At 38.6% G+C, this 21,655-nt stretch overlaps 1 protein-coding gene across 20 annotated transcripts in view; it reads left to right on the top strand.

Moving 5' to 3' along the window:
- Positions 1-14,163, top strand: part of LOC135093860 (fibrous sheath CABYR-binding protein-like) — a 142,796-nt gene extending 128,633 nt beyond the window's left edge. For 3 of the 20 annotated variants that reach the window (XM_063993460.1, XM_063993466.1, XM_063993515.1), the window contains 6 exons: positions 1,116-3,200; positions 4,030-4,080; positions 4,948-5,010; positions 5,529-5,615; positions 6,070-6,510; positions 12,612-14,163. In XM_063993460.1, coding sequence (XP_063849530.1) covers positions 1,116-3,200; positions 4,030-4,080; positions 4,948-5,010; positions 5,529-5,615; positions 6,070-6,510; positions 12,612-12,647 — 2,763 coding nt within the window. In that variant the 3' untranslated portion in view covers positions 12,648-14,163. Of the gene's footprint in view, positions 1-1,115; positions 3,201-4,029; positions 4,081-4,947; positions 5,011-5,528; positions 5,616-6,069; positions 6,511-8,599; positions 8,645-8,965; positions 9,051-12,611 lie in introns of all 20 variants that reach the window. The other 17 variants (XM_063993477.1, XM_063993560.1, XM_063993567.1 and 14 more) reach the window with 16 other exon arrangements.
- Positions 14,164-21,655: the final 7,492 nt, after the last annotated feature.

Here is a 21,655-nt window from a genome sequence, read left to right as displayed (position 1 = left end):
TTTAGAAGTTGAGATGCCAAGCTATGAATAACTATTGTTTGATCTCATTAATGGCACATGCTACAGGATTGGCACTAGAGGTAAATAAATGAGATGGACCTTAAGTGCAATGAAGCACAGAACACTGATAGCTGCGTCCTGCATGTTGCACTAGTATAGTGCAACAGTCACTTGCACTAACATCATACATATAATAGCATGGCATACATTATGAAATATTTTCCTTACTGAGCAATATTGTCTTGTCTTTTTCCTGCTGTCTCCCATGTCAATCCCTTGCTTGGGCAATAACTGTTTTGGTATAACTGACCTGTTTGTCTTGACATGGATTCATTGGCTGTGTGGCAGGTTCTTCTGTCTTCAGGAATTTTCTACACACTGGAGATACTTGAAGAGTAGGCAGCATAAGCATTTACTCTAGGGCAGACAGATTTTGTAAAGCCATGGCCAAGTGTTCAGCCTGTTCCCTTCACATCCACCTTGCACTGACCCTGGTGTTGATGCATGAAGTCTGTCCTCCTACTCTTCTTGCCCAGCCAACAAATGTCACCCAAGATGTCTTGAATGATGCCCAGCAAAGAGAATGTGCCAAACTATTTAGTGAAGATATATACTACCAAATCTGCATGTCGCTCAGATTTGATGTATTGCCTTCAAACTCAAGTTATTATTTTTTTTATGTTGTGTACAGCCAAGCATGTTTTATAAAAACTAACTTAAAGTTGTATGATGAAAATATTTCATGAAAGTGGTATACTAAAAATTGATAGTCAAATTTTGTTGTGTAAACATTTTAAAAACATTCATCAAAAATTGACTGAGCATGTAACTATGCTTCAATAATGCTTAATTATTTAAAATGAACAGTGTTTACTTCACAAAGAACTATTTTTCTGGACTTCCTTTTTGCTTTAAACTTTCCATGAATTTATATTATTATACTTTTTGAATGATTTATGCAAGGGTGGTTGAGTGTCCTATGACTTGGAGAGAATGAATGGTCATAAACACAAAACAGTGCTCATTGCTTGCCTTTCTGAAACAAGCTAGATGGGGTGGTACATGGGGTGAGTGATGAGTGGTATGTTCACCTGTTGCCACTTACCCCATTTTAGAGCTTGCCGGAGACGACGTCCGAGGCAGCTTCACCACCCACCAGCGTTCCCCTCCCCTCGGTCACCCCACCCCCCACTCCCCTTGAGCCTCAGGCCGACCAATCCGCACCCCTCGCTCAGCCCGAACAGGTCTCGGAGTCTGAAGCCTCACCCGTTCCATCACACTCAGATGTTGAAGTGGCGTTGGAACCTTCGCCTGAATGTGACCATATCCAACTCTCTATGGCACCAGCAGAAATTCTGCAACCCAATTTACTAGACTCATTTGAAACTCACTCAGCACCTGATGCTTTTGTTGAACAGGCTGCTGCCCCAGAGTCCCCACAGCAAGCAGCCCCAGCTGGAGAGCCAACCCCAGCCACACAAGTCTCCCCTGCACCAGAGGCCACCCCACCAGCAAAATCTAGTCCCGTCCAGGAATCCGTACCAGCTCCAGTTGTTGCCCCTGCCCCAGCACAAGCAGCCCCTGCAGAGCCTGCCCCAGCTCCTGCAGCTGAGCCTACTCCAGCTCCAGCACCTGCTGCTGAACCTGCCCCAGCACCTGCTGCTGAGTCCAAGCCAGCACCTGCTGAGCCTGCCCCAGCACCTGCTGCTGAGTCTAAGCCAGCACCTGCTGAGCCTGCCCCAGCACCTGCTGCCGAGTCTAAGCCAGCAGCTGCTGAGCCTGCCCCAGCATCTGCTGCCGAGTCCAAGCCAGCACCTGCTGAGCCTGCCCCAGCACCTGCTGCTGAGTCTAAGCCAGCACCTGCTGAGCCTGCCCCAGCACCTGCTGCTGAGTCCAAGCCAGCACCTGCTGAGCCTGCCCCAGCACCTGCTGCTGAGTCCAAGCCAGTACCTGCTGAGCCTGCCCCAGCACCTGCTGCTGAGTCCAAGCCAGCACCTGCTGAGCCTGCCCCAGCACCTGCTGCTGAGTCCAAGCCAGCACCTGCTGCTGAGCCTGCCCCAGCACCTGCTGCTGAGCCTGTCCCAGCTCCAGCTCCTGCTGCTGAGTCTGCCCCAGCTCCAGCTCCTGCTGCTGAGTCTGCCCCAGCACCTGCTGCTGAACCTAAACCAGCACCTGCTGCTGAGCCTGCTCCAGCTCCAGTACCTGCTGCTGAGCCTAAGCCAGCACCTGCTGCTGAGCCTGCCCCAGCTCCAGCACCAGCTGCTGAGCCAGTTCCTGCACCTGCTGCTGAGCCTGCCCCAGCTCCAGCACCAGCTGCTGAACCAGCTCCTGCACCTGCTGCTGAGCCTGCCCCAGCTTCAGCACCAGCTGCTGAGCCAGCTCCTGCTCCTGCTGCTGAGCCTGCCCCAGCTCCAGCACCAGCTGCTGAGCCTGCCAAAGCTCCAGCACCTGCAGAATCCACACCAACACCACCTGCTGAACCTATCCCCACACCTGCTCCCGTTGCAGAAGCAGCAGTTACAGAAGCAGTAGTGGAATCTATACCAACCCAACCTCAAGAACCTGTTGTGGAGTCTGTTCCAGTTAAAACTCAGGAGTCAGTATTAGAATCAGTTCAAGGTCCAGCTACAGGTGTTGCCATTGATGCGAGTACAACTGCATCAACAGAAGCAACTGTAGTGGCAGCCTCTGCCCCAAGTCAAGAGTCTGTAAAGAAAGAGGAAGCTCCAGCTGCTGAGTCTGCTCCATCTCCCTCTCAAGTCCAAGCCCCTACTTTACCTGCTGAAGCTGCAACAGCTCAGGAGAAAGTTCAGGTATCAGTTTTAAATGAAGACTCCTCCCTCCCTAACCCTCCTCTTGATGAGGAACTAACTGTTGTATCAGAAGCTTTGCAATCAAGGCAAGTAGAATCCCTAACAGTAGATGTATCACAAGTGTGTGACACTAATAGTGAAAGTGCTGCCCCTCTCTTGGAAGAGAGTGAAGCAGTATCAAGTGGTGCCATAGTTGTAGATGAAGCTCCTCAGGTGTTAGAGAATGACTCACAAGAGTTACTAACACACACTGAGGAAGCTGCATCATGCATAAAAGAGAGTGAAGTGTCTGAGCCTGTGGAGGTGAGCGAGGCGGGCTGTGGAGATCTAGTAAGGGTGAACTCAGCCGACGAAGCCAATGACAGCTGCCACCACTCTCCTGTTCAGGTACATGTCATAAACACACAATCTTCCCAAAGGTATCCCGCAGGCATCCAGATTTTTGTTGACCCACTTTATATTTCTGATGAGGATAGATTCGTAGCATTTTTCTTATCTTTCTATTTTGATACCCTCTGTTTCTTCAAAACTCTGTCCCATTAATACAAGGTAGCTGTACTACCTTAAATTTAAAGGTGTGTGGGTACACCAGCCAGACAGACAACAGCAGCTAATGAAGGTGATTGCCTCAACACATTGTGCTTATTTCTCGCAGCATTGTGGGATGAATTCTTGCAACACAAACTACAATTTTTTTTTTATTTGTTTTTTTATCTATTTATTTTTTAAGTATTATTTACTTCAGAATGACTAGTGCATTCTTTGGCTGCCAAATGCCATGCAAATATTTTAGCAGCTAATGGTATATGTTGCCTGTTTATATTTCTTCTTCAAGTGAGTAATGTGTGAAGGGTTGCATGTGAGGATAAGACTTGCCAGTAAACTCCCTTGGAGACCAGTGTGCTCCAGCCATACCCTTGTTGACCAGGAGGCAGCCGTGGAGTGCAGTAGCATCATGACAGACAACTAAACAAACTAAAGCTGATGCTTAGAATGTTTCCTAGTTACTCTAGAAGCATAATGGGCTTTAATAGAGTTCAGTTATAAAATGGTTAGAATATAGATTGATAACTTCTAATGTCTAACAAATTGTAGTAACTTTAGATCTGCATTGCAGTGAGTTTTGTTGATTTACATAATCAAACATTAAGTCTTTATTTTGCAGCTCTTACAAGTTGACATGTTGCTTGTGTGCTAACCATTTTATTAAATATAGGAACAGAAGGAGGAGGCTTCCGCAGCTGCCCCAGAAGAGACCAAAGAGGAGGTGAGTGATGATGGTGGTAACAGGGAAGGATTGTGCTGATAACGAATGCAAAGTTTGAAGCATTTCATAATTTTGGTTTACATATAATTCTTACAGAAGTGATTTTCGTTGTTAACTGAAAACAGTAGTACATTTACAGAAACTTTTATGGAAAGTCATACCTTTAAATTTCATGTTTATACTTTGATACCTAATGGATCATATTTTACTATTGGCCAACTGTTATCTGTTTTCAGTGGATTTAGGGCTTATGAATTTTTAGTCTTTGTTATATTAAAACATTTCCTCCCATGAAAATCTTGCTGCTTTTCTCTTGTGATAATCCCCTGGATATTGTTTTAATATCAATTATCTAGGATGGAGGCTAGGGATACACAAATACTTCTTGCACTTAAGTTACTATTCAAAAAACACAGTAATGTCATGTAAATATCTAGTGTGTAGTGTAGTTTTGTTTAGTGAGAATACTTCTCCAGAAACTTTTCATTCAACTTCTAAAGGAGAAACAGAAACAGTTGAAAGGAATGTTTTGTTCTTTTGCTGTGGTTTCTTTGGTGTCCTTTTTTCCTGCATCTTTGTTGATGTTATCTCATTGACATGTCAAGGGGCAAGTTTATTTGTAGCATATTTGGTTCATACTTAGAGTAAGAATGTGTTTAACACTTGCTTTAATGGCATTCTTTGAAAATCTGATAAATTTAAAATATCAAGAGCTAATAGTTAAGAATTTAAATGAAATTGCTTCAGATTATGTTGATAAGGTCTTCAGTTAAAAACATTGTATCCTAACATATGGATAACCCATATTGTGAAAATAGAAGTAAATTATCCTTATTACTTGATTGTAATGAAATATTGTTATTGTAGGAAGCTCCTGCAGCTGCAGAGACACCTGCTGCCCCAGCTGAGGTGAAGGAAGAGCCTGTCAAGGTAAATGTGAGGATTGACATCACATGTCTCACTTTTGGGCATGTTCTATTATTTTCATTAATGCCTTCCTTCTGGGAGTTTCTAACCAAGGAATGACCTTGGTAGAATTGAGTCCAAGGCATCATATTAATTTCTGATTTCTTTATTGAACTAATGGAGAAGGTGTCACAAACTTGTGCATTAATCTTAATCTTTCTTCTTTTTATTTGATATAATCTCAGAACCTGCATTTTCCCAGGATGCAACATGCTGAGAGTTAGCCACCTGTGAGAGAGGATTGATGCCTTGACAAAAAATGCATTTATAAGTGATATGAAAGGTCTCTTATAGCTTACCAGACTAAACCTCTATTCCTAATTACTTGTGCAAACATACAAATTATATTTTGTAGACTGGGTCACTAGATGATTAAACTGTACATATTATTTGATACATTATTCAGTGGAGTAAATTTTGTTTCTTTTTCCTTCCTGCTGTATTCTCACTCTTACTTATTAATTACTTAAATGAATTCACAGGAGGAGGCCGCCCCTGTAGCTGAGAGTGCCCCAACTGAGGAGACTCCAGCCGCCGAGCCCAAGCAGGAGGAAAAGAAGACCGAGGAGGTAAGCATATTATTGTAGTTTTGGTAGTGTTTTGGGTTGTGCCAAGTTGGTCCTCTGAAACTCTGTGAAGCTTGTTGGATGGTGGTTGTTTGTGCACTGTTAGCACTGTCATTTCCTTATTATGAAGACAGTCTATATGACAGATTTTCTCCCTGAAACACCTTTTATTTCTTGCAGTTCATGTGGCTTTTTAGTTGAGTGCATTTTGATTTTATCAGGGGCTATTTATGTTTTGGAGATTTGCCTATGCCAATTTTAAAATGCTTCTTCATTCCCTTAGCATTTTCTTTTGTTTGATTTATTCAGTTCAGCACTACAGCACTGCAGCAGCTTAATTAATAAGCTAAAATTATTAATTTAAAACTGACCAGCACTAATACTCGCTGCCAAGTTGATGCAGTGTTGCGGTGTGGCTGGTGCATGTGTGCCTTGTGCTCATGGGTGCCTTCATCAGGTGGAGGAAAGTGTTCCCAGTGCGGAGTCTCCCGTTGTGGAGTCTCAACCCGAGCCTGCTCAGGAGACTGCCTCAGTCAAGGAGGAAGCAACTGTGCAGGAATCCTCTCCTGCTGAGGACCAGACTGTTGAACAGGAAGCTAGTTCTGTTGTAGAGGAGGCTCCTGTTCAGGAACAGTCCTCTACACAGGAAGAAGCTGCTGTTCAGGAGTCATCCCCAGCAGAGGAAGTTCCTGCACAGGAAAGCACTCCTGTTGTAGAGGAGGTACCTGTGAAGGAAAGTGCCCCAGTTAATGAGGAGGCACCAGTGCAGGAGTCCACCCCAGTGGAAACTGTAGATCAGACCACAGAGAGTGCAGCAGAGCCCAAACAACAGTCAGAAGGGGTTCATACCAGTGAGTCCACATCTGAACAGAGTGCAGAAAAGGAAACCACACAGCAGGTGAGCTTTGGTGCCAACACTATGACTTTCTACACCGAGTATTCCACTTCAATTTAATCTCAGAATTTCTTAGGGTAATTACTTCATCCGGTGGTATGAAACATTTTACACAATTTTGATTTGATTAAAGGAAATTTTAATTTTATTTGTCAGTTGTCTGTGAAGTTGTTTTTTGCAGAAATACACCAGGGATATAAAATTAATTGCATAAAAGAATGCACATGTTATTCCATAATTTTGTGTAGCTTTCCTTATTTAACGTATATATATACTGGATATTGTATGACATAGGCAACCCCAGCACCAGTGTAGTGCCTTGTGCCTCAAAAAGAAAGTTCATTCTTTGCAGTCATGCTAGTGTGAGGGAAACTCCGATTTAAATTTTGTCCAAGAGGCATAGAAATTTGGTTTCGTTTAGTTTTGTTTGTGTGAGGATTGTATAATATTGAGATATAGAAGTTATTCATAAGACTCGTAAGATTTTATATACCTGAAAATCTGATTCAAACTAAACAGGAGAAAATGCTGCTTAAATAATGTAAAAATGCAGATAATCCAGTGGTTTTCCAAGTAATATCCTTAAAGCTGCATTCAATCCATAAGAATATTTGAAATTAATGAAAATACACTCCTAGATTTTTAAAAGCAATGAAACAAATGTTTATTAACATGAACATGATGAAAATAGGTTTCTTCACAGTTTTACAATTTTTCATTCAGTCATTGCACCACCACATCATCATATGGCACCAACTAGGATTATGAGGAGGCACTATGTCTTCCACCACTGCTCTAAGCCAGGGTCAAACTTAAAACTACAACTTTTCTGCCACAACTGATGTCACAGTCACATGGTCCCCCACTTCAGGATTATATGTAGTTTTGACATTGCAGTACTATGCATTTAAAACATGAACATAAAATTAAAATAAAATGGCTAGAAATCATGAGGGGAAGTGAATAATTTGAAAGACATGTGTAATGAACAGAAAAGATAGTGAAATTAATGAGAGTGGATATAGAAGATTTACCATGTACTTTTGTAAAGTATGGGAAAGTGAGTGAGGTGTGGAAGGGCGAGGTGCATCCTGATGTAGTTTGGTCATTGGGGGGAATATATAAGACTGATATTTTGATAAGTATATTCCATTTATGGAGAGGAGATAGCCATGGCCATATCAAGAGTCAGAGGACATGAGGACTAGGCTAGTTACTCAGGAATGTTGTTTCCAGTTGCATAAATGAGTTCACATAAACACTGGAAATCACACACATGTACATACATGGGAACCAGAGTTTTTTTCTCAGTCCACTGTGAAATATGAAAGTATCAGAACTTGAAGGATATACTGTACATGCCTGTTAAAGGAGATTGTTGTCCTGCATTTGTGCATATATCTAGGTGACCTAACGGAAAAAATTACATTTAGAATTTTCATTGTATTCAATAATCTAAAGTTGAGTAGGGATGGGAAGGCAAGACAGTGTGGTAGGAAAGTAAACCACCTTTCATTGAACACTGCACATAATCAACCAAAGATATCACACTCCATTGACAATTGTAGGTCACTAGCGAATTTAAGTACCACAAATACATCCACTATACGTATAAAATGTTAAAACCAATATTTGGTTTACAGTTGTAATGTTTGTGGCTCAGAAAATATCTTTGCATGTGAATTTGGAGTATGAGGTGACTGGGTGTGAATTTGGAGTATGAAGTGACTGGGAAGTAACTGCATGCATATCGAAGCATTCTGAAATGTTTGTTATTTGCAAATGTAAATATTGTCACCTTGCCATAATGCTGCCTACCTTTATGATTTGCTCTTTTCTTTTTTCCTGCATTTAACACAGCTGGGTGTGTGTTGGGAGTATGATTATGGGTGTCTTGGCACAGCACGGAGTAGTCTGTATGTATGTATGCAAGATTATGGAGAATGAATTGATGACAAGTCATCATGATATTTTCTTGATTATACTAAAAGTATTTAGAAAAGATTTTTCAATCCTCTATCTTGTTGCCTTTACTTAAATTGCTTATCTGCATTCTTCTCACTCTACTGAACTTTTCCTTGTTTCACTGAAGGTCAAAGAGGCTGCTCCCAAGCCAGCAGCAGACTTGAAGGAGAAGGTATGTAATGTGTTTATGGCCGGTGACAAGCATAGGCCGCTATCTTGATGAATAATATTAAGGACTGCATGATGAATATCACAGGCTAATAATCATAATGTAAACCACTAACTTAATGTATGTTTTATGGTTAAAAGGATTGTTTTTAAGATGTATGTGGTTTATAAAAAGAAATTAATATTTGGGTGTGGTTAAGACAGTAAAGGTCTTTTTTTTACTAACTATAGTAATTCTTTTTTGAGATTCTGTAAAATTCTTTTTTGAGATTCTGTAATAAAATAGTCAGCCACCTTGAGCAGGGAGCTAATGTCTAGTCTGTAGTTCAAACAGCTGGACTCAGACGTGGAGGCCATGCTGAATTTAGCAGGAGGGGGAAAAAAGGAAGGTTGAGCGCCATCACTCGAAGGTTAGGGTTGTGGCTGCACCTGATTATCTGTAGTCCAGGAAGTACGCACGATGCATCATGTGCCCCACAATTTTATAATATGATGCAGTAAGATGAAAATTAATGAAGTGTTTCATTGTTATTTGCTGTGCTACAAAATCAGAGTGTGCCACTACCAGTGTGTGAGGCTTTGAGTGTGCCTTAAAGCATGGCTCAGAGTTTGCCGGCAAGATGTAATTTATATAATACTTTCAGTAGGAAGCATAAGTGTTGGAATAACCTTTGCTGTAGATAATGAAGAAAGAAAAAATAGTTTTCAATCTAAATCAAGAAAATACCAATAGTACCATGGTGGAGAATATTTGCTTTATTTTTATTTATTTATTTATTTGTCTTCATTCAATGAAAATATTTAAAATTACACATTTGAAACAGTATTCTTGAATAAACAAAAATTATCAATGTAAGGCACATTTTTCTTTTGCTCTGCATTTGTAGATTTAAATCTACCATTATATACAAAAACCCATCATTTTCAATTTTGCTTGTAATGTTTCTTGCCATATACTTACAAGGAATTGCTCTTTAGTATCCTCCTGTGCCACTGGACAGGCATAGGTTTATCTGGTAGGATTATTCAGTGACCAGTTACTGTCTACCTTGAGCATGGGGATAGGTGTGAGAGAGAGAGAGAGAGAGAGAGAGAGAGAGAGAGAGAGAGAGAGAGAGAGAGAGAGAGAGAGAGAGAGAGAGAGAGAGAGAGAGAGAGAGAGAGAGAGAGAGAGCAATCAATCAATCAATTCAATTGATTGATTCCAACTTCTCTTACAGACTAGTATCTATGAGCTATGAACTTTTCTTAGGAGGACAATAATATTGTGGTAGTCATGACTCCAGTACATGATCCTGACAGTGGTGAATTACCATCAGCTGATTTATTATCATCTTTTATCTTTAAGGATTTCTTTATTTATCTTTTTATTGTTGTCATATTGACTGAAGTTGGGTTGAGGAAAGACAATCTTGATAGATATCTTTCATTTTGTATTCCATAGCAAAGAATGTATAGATAATGAACTGATTTGAGGGATTGTATCCCTTGTTTATGGTAGTAGTGTATTTATCTAGTTGTTTACTTAGTTGTGGTTTACAGGAGGGGAGTAATCTCATAGTATCCCATCAATGTATCTGTCTCATTTGGTCTTAAAAGCACTGACAGTTTCGGCATTTACAAAGTTTTCACTGAGTTCATTCCATTTGTTCCCACTTCTGTGAGGAAAACTGTACTTCTTAATGTCTCTTCTACAGTAAACTTTCTTCAACTTATTGTGTCCCCTTGTACTCTGTGTGTCTAAATTTATAAAACCTTCTTTGTCCACATTTTCCATACCATTTATCATTCTATAGATGTTTATTAAATTTCTCTCTCTCTCTCTCTCTCTCTCTCTCTCTCTCCTCTCTCTCTCTCTCTCTCTCTCTCTCTCTCTCTCTCTCTCTCTCTCTCTCTCTCTCTCTCTCTCTCTCTCTCTCTCTCTCTCTCTCTCTCTCTCTCTCTCTCTCTCTCTCTCTCTCTCTCTCTCTCTCTCTCTCTCTCTCTCTCATTTTTAAGGGTAGGAATTTTCATTTTTAAGGGTAGGAATTTCCAACATTCTTAATCTCTCTTCATAGGTTGATTTACTCAACTCTGGAACCATCTTAGTGACTGCTCTCTGTACTCTTTCTAGTTTTATAATATTCCTTTTTGTAGGAGACCACACAACTGCCGCATATTCCAATTTTGGTCTTATCATGGAAATCAACAACTTATTAATCATTTCTTTATCTAAATATGAGAATGCCATTCTTACTCTTTTTAACAAATTCATCATCTCTCCAGTAATTTAACAATGTGTCTGTCTGGTGTCAAATTTTCAGTAACTGTTACTCCCAAATCCATTTCTTCTTTTGACTTCTTTAACTTCAAACCTTCCATGTCTGGAGTCAAATTTTCAGTAACTGTTACTCCCAAATCCATTTCTTCTTTTGACTTCTTTAACATCACACCTTCCATCTCATAATGATATTGTATTCTTTTCTTACTCTTACCAAACTCCATTACTTTACATTTACTTAAATTGAATTCCATTTGCCAAAATTTACTCTATCTTATTTAAATCATCTTGCAGTACCATAAAGTCATTTACATTTTCTACCCTTCTCACCAGCTTAGCATCATCTGCGAATAAGTTCATATAACTATCTATTTCTTCATTTATGTCGTTCACATATATTACAAACATTATCAGTCCCAACACTGACCCCTGTGGGACACTAGTTACTTTCAGCCAAGATGAATGATAGTAGTAGTAGTGTGTGTGTGTGTGTGTGTGTGTGTGTGTGTGTGTGTGTGTGTGTGTGTGTGTGTGTGTGTGTGTGTGTGTGTATAGCATGGACACTTGCAACAAAGGACCAGAAAACTTCAAATACCACACTACTAATCTGGCCACGAGATGAAGTATTAAAAAATTTTGCTGGTGATGCTGTTGCTCAACATAAACTGCATATTCCATTAATAATCACTAATATGGGTTGCATGCTTTTACTGCTGGGTTTATCTTATTTCCGTGTATCAGAAAACTGTCATTACAACATCCAACCATGTAACTTGAAACATTGAATCATATTGGGCAAATACATTATTGTATATGTCTTGTACAAGTCAGGGGTACCTGCTTTAGGACAAAAGGGAGGGTCTGCAAAACATGATAAAAAAAGTTAATATCATGGAAGAATTTCATATTAAATAAAGCATGGGGAGATAAAATCGTAATATAATTGGTATTAAATTTTTTTTTTTAATGTAGTTGAATGCTACTCAGCATAATTTTGAAATTGTTTTGTTATTTCTTGCATAAAAACATGATTGAATAAGAGTTGAGCATTGCAAATTCTGTAGCATGTTGCTGCAGCCAGTGGAAAACAAAATATCTTAAATAAAATGACATTGCAATTGGTTACATAGGAGCATCAGAAATGGTTGGTATATCTGACGACATTGCAATTGGTTACATAGGAGCATCAGAAATGGTTGGTATATCTGACCTCCTTAACACAATGGATAAAGCAACTAACTAATGAATTCACTGAAACTTTTCTCTAAAAAATTTTTTACACAACCTGACAACCTGACTTTTTTTACTAAACTAAAGTTTAATACAAGTATTTAATTTAATTAACATTGAATTAGATATGCTATTATAAGAATCGCGTTAGTAAATCTCTGTTCCTGAGAGCAGCGTGCAATGAGTGAGCAAAGGTGATTGTAATTATTATATCCTCATCTAAAGCAGTGAGTTAGTTGCCAGAAGTTGTGATGGAAGTTTGGGTTAACAAATGAAAATTTGTGTAGTCATGTTATATTCCCCTTGCATCATCCATAACATTAAGTACACATTGTGAAATGTAACTAAAACTAACTACTTGACAAAATATTGTTGCATTGTTTGCATCTAATAAATCTTCTTTACTGTTAACTTATTTTACAGTAAAGGTGTGGCTGAGTGAGTAGATGACACATAATTAAGACTTCTTTACTTTTTACAGAAGGCGGAGGGTGAAGCAGAGAAAGTGGAAGAGTAAAACTAAAACCTGTGCAATGCCACAAGCCATTCCACCGTCAAGTATAGTTGTGCGCCATCCCCTCCTGGAGTGTGCAGGTCTCAAGTAGGAGCAGCAACATCCTCCAACAATTTTGGGGTTAAAGTCATCACTGCTGGGATGCTCTGCAACACTTGTTTGCCAGCTATTATTAGTAGTACTTTGTGTTCTCCAGGAAGAATACACCTGCAAAGTCCTTAGACAGTTTTTAATTGTTTTTCTAGTGGGATATTTGGAAACATTTGCAAAGGATAGTGGTTGGTAGGCAGTGTTGCTGTGCCTTGATAGCTGGTCAGGCCTGTCGGATGGCCAGTCTGGAGGACCCATGGGCCAGGTTTCCGGGGGGGAAGAGGTTAACCATTTTTAGACAACCACTTAATTTTGTGTTACCCAGCGCACAACTTTTGAAAATTAATCTTAAGTGGAGACAAAATGAAATAGAGTACTTTCACTACTTGCAGCTTTACTGCAGAAGCAAGTCACAGTGTGAGAAGCTGGCCGTGAGGTGAAACTATCGTTCGAGTGCCCCACAGCCATGCATGTCTCCTACCTGTTAGCTTATAATGACTACAAAGATGATGATGTAGCCACAGGAGTGAAGTGATAAATCAACTAACCCAGCCACATTCCTCCTATTAGACAGTATATAGGTTCCTCCTGGCTCTCTTGAATGGTAGTGTACACTATCAGACATGGTCCTCTTCATTGGTTTCCTGAGGGAGGAATGTAGCTGGGATGTGAATGAGGAAATTTTTTTGTATAGTTTGTATTATGTATTGTGAATAAGGGTGAAATTTTTTGCTAGAACAAGATATTATGATTGCATCTATAATGTAAATTCTAGAAGTCAAAAATGGATGTTATTGTACCAGTAGTGCTTCTACTTTAATGGTACTTTTGTACTTTGATGAATTTAGAGAAGAATCTTGCATACCCAATCTCATTAGCATATTTGTATTGCTCACGTAGTAATGTTTTCTTTTTATTACTGCCGATATGTTAAGTATAGTTTCCTTGATTGTTCCATGACATGTGCTTCTGCCTGCTAGTGTATAAGGCCCAAGCACCATAAAAATTGCTGTTGCATCATATTGCTGAGTTCAGGAACTTGGGATGCCATTACTCTTATTCTTTCTTTTGTGCCTCTGGAAAATTTTTGCAAGGATGTAGTAGACAGTTTTATAGTCTTTGTATTTCAGAATTTTCAGTATATATATATATAAACCTTAGGGGCAATCTTTATCTATCAAATGTATTACTTTTATCATATAATGTTTAGGAAATAAATCTTTTTATATATAAAGTTTTACATTGGAACAAAGCACTTGTCTGGATAGAGTAAATTTTTACTTTATTAGGGTTTCCACTGTCCAGTATACAGAAGGTCACTCTGCACAAATCTTAAGGCATTGGCAATAAGCAAAATTTTACTGGTGCTTTGCTGTTTTATGATATCTGATTTGCAGTGTAATAAATATATTAAAAAGTTTACACCTGGGATGCCTTGTTTGAAGTAACTATTGTAGTATCATCACTAAAAAAAATTACTGAGAAAGTATGTGCCTGGTGGTTTTACATATAGCACATTGTTAGGGAAGTATGATGGAAATGGGAATTATAAATGCTATGAAAGCATGGTGGAACAAAGGACAGCTTGGCCACGCACTCAAAGGTGTGGCCAAAGGAAGACTGTTGCTGCATCCCCTGTACTTTGTGGAAGGCAGCTGAAAGAGACTGAGCAAAGAGACTTGGAGCTCCCTTCTTGTCTTGGTGACAAGAGGATCCTCTGCCTGGTATATAAAGATGAAAGCATGGAAGAATGGCAGAAAGAAATATAAAAGCAACCTGTTAACAAGTGATGATATTGAACTTATAAGCAAAATGTTAATAAAGCTTAATGTGATTGAAGGATTGAATACATTAGCTAAAATAAGATGATGGTTTTCAAGAAAAGTGAGCAGCTATATGTTGAAGTTCATAGAAGAAACAGGAAAGAAAGTTGGTGAAATTTAAAATCTTATTCTTTTGGAGATGACTCACAGGTAGGTGGTAGATTGTAACTATGCAAAATGAAAGGAATGCACCTGGTTTGAAATCTCACACTTTTAATGTGTAACATGGAGCTGAGGTAAGAATCAAAGGAAATGCACAGGAGCAGCATTAATTAATCTTGTATCTATTAAAGGCAATTAAGTTTGTGGATAAGTTGTGGGAAGCACCCAGAGTTATACTGGATAGTGGGGTATGTAGTATGCTACTTTTTACATATATTGTATGAAGCAAATGTGTAGAGGCTCATAGTATGAAATATGTTTAATAATTTATTCTCTACTGCTGCATGCATGGAAGGGAAATTGATAGATAAGAACCATAACAGGAGAAAGCTAGATGGAGGAAATTTGAAAAGGGAAATTTGAAAGGTAAGACTAGTATGATATGAGACCAATATGCTGAGACTTAGCATGAAATAATTCCATTACCACATTTAAGATGAAGCATAATATGAGAACGTCAGACAGCAAAAGTGTGGCAGCATGATATGATGTTGAGAGATGTAGTGAGACTCTTAGTGTTGGGTTGAATAATTAATTTCCTATTACCATACAATGAGGGAAAATTGAAAGATGAAGCATAATAGAAGGAAAACATCAGATAGAGGAAATGAAAGATACAACATGGTAAATATGAAACAGGTGTGCTGAGACTGAAATATATAGAAATAAATTCCCTATTGACACATTAAAAGAAGGAAAGGTGAAAAATGAAGTATAGAAGGAAAACACCTGACAAAAAATTCTAATAGTGTGACAATTTTTTTATGGTATGACTGTATGAATAAAGTATTTAGGAGATGAACCAATAGAAAATTGCTGGACCCCACACCTGCCAACCATGAATAAAACTTGCATTTGAAAAGGCTCATAATTCCAACTTTGTATCATGCCTTTTCATATTCACTTTCATTCATAGTTGGTTCACGATTGTAGAGATATAGGAATTTTAAATACGGTCCATTATTTTGAAACCCACTGTATGAAGAGAAGGGTCACATTAGGGGAAAAATTTTTAAAGATGATACATAAAGTAAAAAAAAAAATATTTTTATCAGGTGAATAGCAAATAGAGAAAAAAATACGTTAATTGAAACAAGCCAACTTTTTTTTGAGGTGGATAAAAAAAAAGGTTTACTAGAATAAAGCAGTACCTAATTGAAAAAAAAAACTAATGCAAAATTAGTAAATGCTCATAAATGTGTCTGTCATTGTGTCCAGTTGTCTGCATGCGTGTGTGTTTTATTCACCTACAGTCGTCTGCTGGTCACTCAGCTAGCCGTTTCCCATACAGAAAGAGCTCAGAGCTCGTACTAACCGATCTTTGGGTAGGACTGAGACCACTCAAACATTACACACTGGGACAGCAAAGTCACAAACCCTCGGGTTATATATATCCCGTACCTACTTGCTGTTGAGCGAACAGGGGCTACACATTAAAAGGCTCGCCCATTTGCCTCGCCGTGCCCTGGCCTCAAACCCGGGCCTACTTGGGTTTGAGCCAAGCGTGCTCATCATTACACTACACAGTGTGTCTGTCTATGTGTGTGTGTCTTAGAGGGCTCTCTATCAAAATTACAAAAAAAAATAAATAAATAAATAAATAAATACATAAATTACACATGACAGAATCTAACCTTGCATATCCTGTATCTTTGTCAGACTAGGTCAAGGCAGGTCAGGGAAGGTCACAGGCAGGTCACCACACTTCTAGTTCATTATCTATGGCTAAGTCTAAGAGTAGTGCACTATTTCTATTTACCTGCTCCATATATGGTCATTCATATCTTACATCACAATCACCCATTCTTACTTATTTTTTGCTATTGCCCTCGCAGTCAAGAGTCACGACTTGGAAAGATGTAAAACTGATTATGTAGCTATACCTCAATAAATAAATAAATAAATAAGAAAGAAAAAAAATATTAAGACGAGCTAACACACACACACACACACACACCTACACACACGTCAGCAGACAGTAGCCTACTGCCCACAATATATCCTCGTGTAGGCTTATTTGTCACTCGCGATTCCATATTCTTATCGTAGTGTCCTGAGCATAATTATAGGACAATATGGAGGTAATCTTAGTCTCTTATCCCGAGGTTTATACTTACATGTCAAATAGAATTAAGGTTGTAGAATATCTTGCTATATATATCAACTTCCGCAAACTTGTAAAAAAAAATAAATAAATAAATAAAAAATAAATAAAGATTAATTAATGAACTGACGCATTCCAGCGCTACATCCTCCTCCTCCGAGTGCTTGAGAGTCACTGCATGTCAGTTCCTGTTACATGAAATCACGGGTTGTGTGGGGCAGGACGGAATTACACCGGAATCATGAAAAAAAAGGAAAAAAAAAAAGAAAAAAAAAAAAAAAGAAAAGAAAAAAGAAAAAGAGAGAGAGAGAGAGAGAGAGAGAGAGAGAGAGAGAGAGAGAGAAGCTAAGCAAAGTCAACACGTCTGAGGCATGACCAATGACAGGCCGTGATACATCTTCACACACCAGTTGTTGTAGCCCAAGATTAGTTAGCCAAGCCATAGCCAAGCTATAGGAAGTACGGGTAGCCGGTAGGCTTTGATTTCAAATTTCAGTTCCAAGTTAGCCATGCCGTGCGAAGGCAGTTTGCAGAGTGAGGTGGACATTATTCAGATTTTCTGTTGTCATGTAGACAAAGATAAAGAAGCACTGAAAATTTTTGAAGACCACGATGTCATCAACAAGATGAGGAATTGTGGCAGGTGTGCGCGAGAGCTGACCGTAAACTTTGATGGACATTTTGCCTGCCACAAGCGTTTTCGCTCTATTCAGAAAAGTAGAAAGGCAGTTCGGTGCAACTTTTTTGCAAGCCAATACAAAGACACGTGGTTGGATCTCTGTTTCAGTGAAACATTTTGTTTATTAATGCCTTCATAAGAAAGTCTCTTCATCAACAATTCTTCGAAAGAAACTTCGGTTTAGCCTCGCGAACAGTGGTGGATTGAAAAAGTTTTTTGCGGCGAGGTGTGAGTGCGGCTGGAGGACCAGGCACCTATAGGAGGCCTATAGGATGGAAATCAATTAAAGTAAATTCGGTAAGAGGAGACACAACAAAGGACGTCATGTTGATGGTATGTGGGTTTTTGGTGGGGTAGAAAGATAAACGAAAAGACGTTTCATTGTTCCCGTAGAACAGAGGGACGCAGCTACACTGATTCCTCTCTGCCAGAAGTACATAATGCCTGGAACCACCATCAACAGCGACTGCCGGCGAGCTTACAGTCTGAATAACGTCCATGTTGTGAACCACTCGGAGCACTTCGTTGATTCAGAGACAGAGGTGCATACGAACAATATTGAGAGTCTGGAGGGACAGTAAGAGTTGGGGGCTGCGAGCGGGAAACAAGAAAGCCCACTATAAGTCTTATTTTGCCGGATACCTATTCTGCTATAGTCATCCCGACCACACAACTATTTTCCATCACTTTCTCCGGGAAACTGTTCGCTGCTACTCACCGCCTTAGTAGGTAAGACTGCAGTCTCGCAGAGTTGAGTTAGTTTGGGTTAGGGTTAGGTTGGTTACGTTGGTTACGTTAGGTTAGATTAGCTTGATAAACCAAATTTACGCTAATGATACTTTCATTGTGTAGCTGAAGTAATTTCCTCCATTTTGAATCGTTGCACAACATAATTCACTCTATTCGCTCGTTGTGAGTTTTAAAGATATAAGAAACTTTGGACAATACAAAGGTATATCTTTTGAAGAAGATTTACACTACTGCTGATACTTCCATCGTGTAAATCACGTCACTCCCATCATTTTGAACCATTGCACGGAATATATAACTATTAATCAGCTCATTGTGGATTTTATTAGAGTTAAGCTACTTTTATCCAAGGGAGAACTATCTCGATTTGAAATAAAAAAAGCATCATATATTATCCAAAAATAAATAGTCAGTGTCTCGAAAACAGTAGGCTAAGTTCATCTCCATATTTCCCTAATTATATTCTAGTCCTCAACATACCCAGAATCCCATTTGACCACAGGTCCAGTACCCACTACTCGCTACACACGTGCATAGGATTAACTTTTCATTATAGCCATCGTGCTAAAATAGGAGCCTATAACTTATCGACCATTAGTGATATTATAGCCGGTATACCAAACAATATCATATGATGATGACCATATAAGAACTACAGTATAAGGAAGATAATAAAAAAAAATCACACTTACAATTCTGCCGCAGCCGTTGTCATTGTATGTGTCGCACTGGTAGACGATGTAAACAAACTACAACTCATGGTTAGAGGCACCCGAACGCGCGCATTTATAAACACCTCAATCTCTTTATTACGATGATGGATTCTGTTTTCTGTTTGCACAGTAGAATATTGATATATTATTATATTTTTGGCACTTTCAATCGCATATGAAATATGAATATCATAGGTGTTTCTTGTTGGGGAGGGATAAAACACACCAACGTTTATCTAAGGAACCTGTGGTGTCTCCAACGAGTTGACACTAACACCACGGCTGAAAGTGGTTTAAAAAACTAGACTTACTAAGAAGCAGCTACATTGGTAATAGCCAAGGAGCTTTAATATACAGGAGACGGCCTCCCACTTCTCTGTCATCAAGGCAAATGAAGCCAGTGGGCGGAGCTTACGATCAGCAGATACACGCAAAATATTGCGATCTCCTGTGTTGAGCTATAGAAATTTACCATTTTCTTTTTGCATTCCAGACGAAAAATTAGAAAGAATTGATGGCTTGAGCTACGAAAAGTACATTATAGTTTCCTAAATATGTTATGGAGACCTATTACACTATGTAACAGAATTTTTGTCTTTGACAAGCAAGTGTTATTTTCCATCTCTTTTCATTGCAAAACGATAGAAAATGTCCATTATTCTTGTCAAACTTTGTTTTTTTGTGGATTTTAGAATTTTTATTTATTTTTTTTTTTTCCAAAATAGCTAAATTTCACCATTTTTCCAGATGCTGTCACAGAGAACTTCTTTGCTCTTGTCTTGATGAACTAACCACATATGCAACAGAATGCATAATTATGGAGAATGATTGCAGCCTCTTGGTACCATTTCGTCTCTTGTAATGTGTTTTCTCAGGCAGCCAAAGCAGAACTGATTGGTGGTCTGCAAGCCCCTACTTTTCAAACAGTAATCTAGAATATTTTTAGTCTTTCTAGAATGTGTTCCAGAATGTTTTCAATCTTTCTAGAATATTCTTGAACCTACTTTAAAATATTCTGAATCATTATAGAAAATTCTTGTAGATTCTAGAAAATTCTTGATACTTCCACATATTTCTACTGTATTCTAGAAAGTTCTGGAATATTATGGAAATGTTTACATTGAATAGAATATTTTAAAATGTTATAGAAACTTCTAAAAGTGTCTGGTAGAATATTCTGGAAGATTTGAGATTTCTGAAACGTAAGCAAATTCTTCTAAATACGAAAAATTTATTGCTAGATCTGGTCAGTTCAAGAATAATATTATTAAAATAGAAAAACTGAAGAACACTTTATATTCTTTCTTTCATTGTTTTAACTTATTTGCAACATTTCAAAACCAATTAGATAAGCAACTGAGATTTTGCAAAGGTCTTTACCTGACATGAAAACCAACAGTACCCATAGTACCATAATGAAATAAGGCAAAAATGTAAATTCATTGTTCTAACCACAAAAGCAAAGTTTTAGAATCAAAATGACTTTTTTTTTCTGTTTTGTTAATGGAAATAACTGGAAGAATTATGGTTAGGGGCCAAGGACAAGACAAAAGCAAAATTTTGTTACATAGTGTTGTTATCAATGGTATTTATACCAAACAACTACAATATCGAAAAAAATACATCTGACATTTCCAGGGGAAATGATAGTAAAAAAGATTGTTTTATGTTATACATTGCATGACAAGGCACAAACAGTAAAGTAAAAATTCAATGAATAGGTGTCTTTTAAGTGAACAGTGACATGATATCACACATAATTCTAAATAAGTGCTCTAAAGCCTAATAAATAACAACAACAATAATAATGAAAATAATAATAATAATAATAATAATAATAATAATAATAATAATAATAATAATAATAATAATAATAATAATAATAATAATAAGAGAGAGAGAGAGAGAGAGAGAGAGAGAGAGAGAGAGAGAGAGAGAGAGAGAGAGAGAGAGAGAGAGAGAGAGAGAGAGAGAGAGAGAGAGAGAGAGAGATTTCATATATTTTCATATAAGATCAATAAGCAATATGCAAACATATATTCTATTTGAAATCAATCTGGGTTAAGGGATAGTATCCCAAGAAAAATCAGCCTTCAGGCCATCTTTCACCTGATACACAGTTTTATCTGAAGCTACTCCTTCATCTACATGCACATGTATATGTATGTACATGTGTATGTATATGTAGACATAATCTCGTCCACACATATGCCCACCCCAAAGACAGCTTCACATCTCTCACCCAAGTCCACCTAAGTTGAAAAACACTGTATGATCTAATTTGTATGTGTGACTTCCCGTCTAAATCCTGGTGGCACGGCACAACACCATTGTTGCAGTATTATGTGGTCACAGATATAGTGGGCAGCTTGCAAGTAGCTGAAAAAAAAAAAAAAAACAGGAACTGAGTAGCAGTACACCGGCGTTTTCCTATACTTTCAGTGCTCGGCTGGTAATGTTTTAGGTGTAAGGGGAGAAGGGGCGACAGCGGACCAAAAGTGCATTGGCTTCACATTCGTGTTGTCATGCCGACTCCTCCCATTATACCTCCATGGTATAATCGGGCCATTATGACGAGGAAACTTACCAACTTCTTTCTAACTGATTGTCTTCAGCTTCTCTCATCGCCGTAATGTTTCGTCTCTTGCTTTCTTCGAACGCAATTTTCATCCTAACTGCTCTTCTGTTCT

Source organism: Scylla paramamosain, chromosome 3, assembly GCF_035594125.1.
Source record: "Scylla paramamosain isolate STU-SP2022 chromosome 3, ASM3559412v1, whole genome shotgun sequence".
NCBI classification, from domain to species: domain Eukaryota; kingdom Metazoa; phylum Arthropoda; class Malacostraca; order Decapoda; family Portunidae; genus Scylla; species Scylla paramamosain.
Note: the sequence above shows the minus strand (reverse complement) of the source record. Positions and strands in the feature narration are given on the sequence as shown.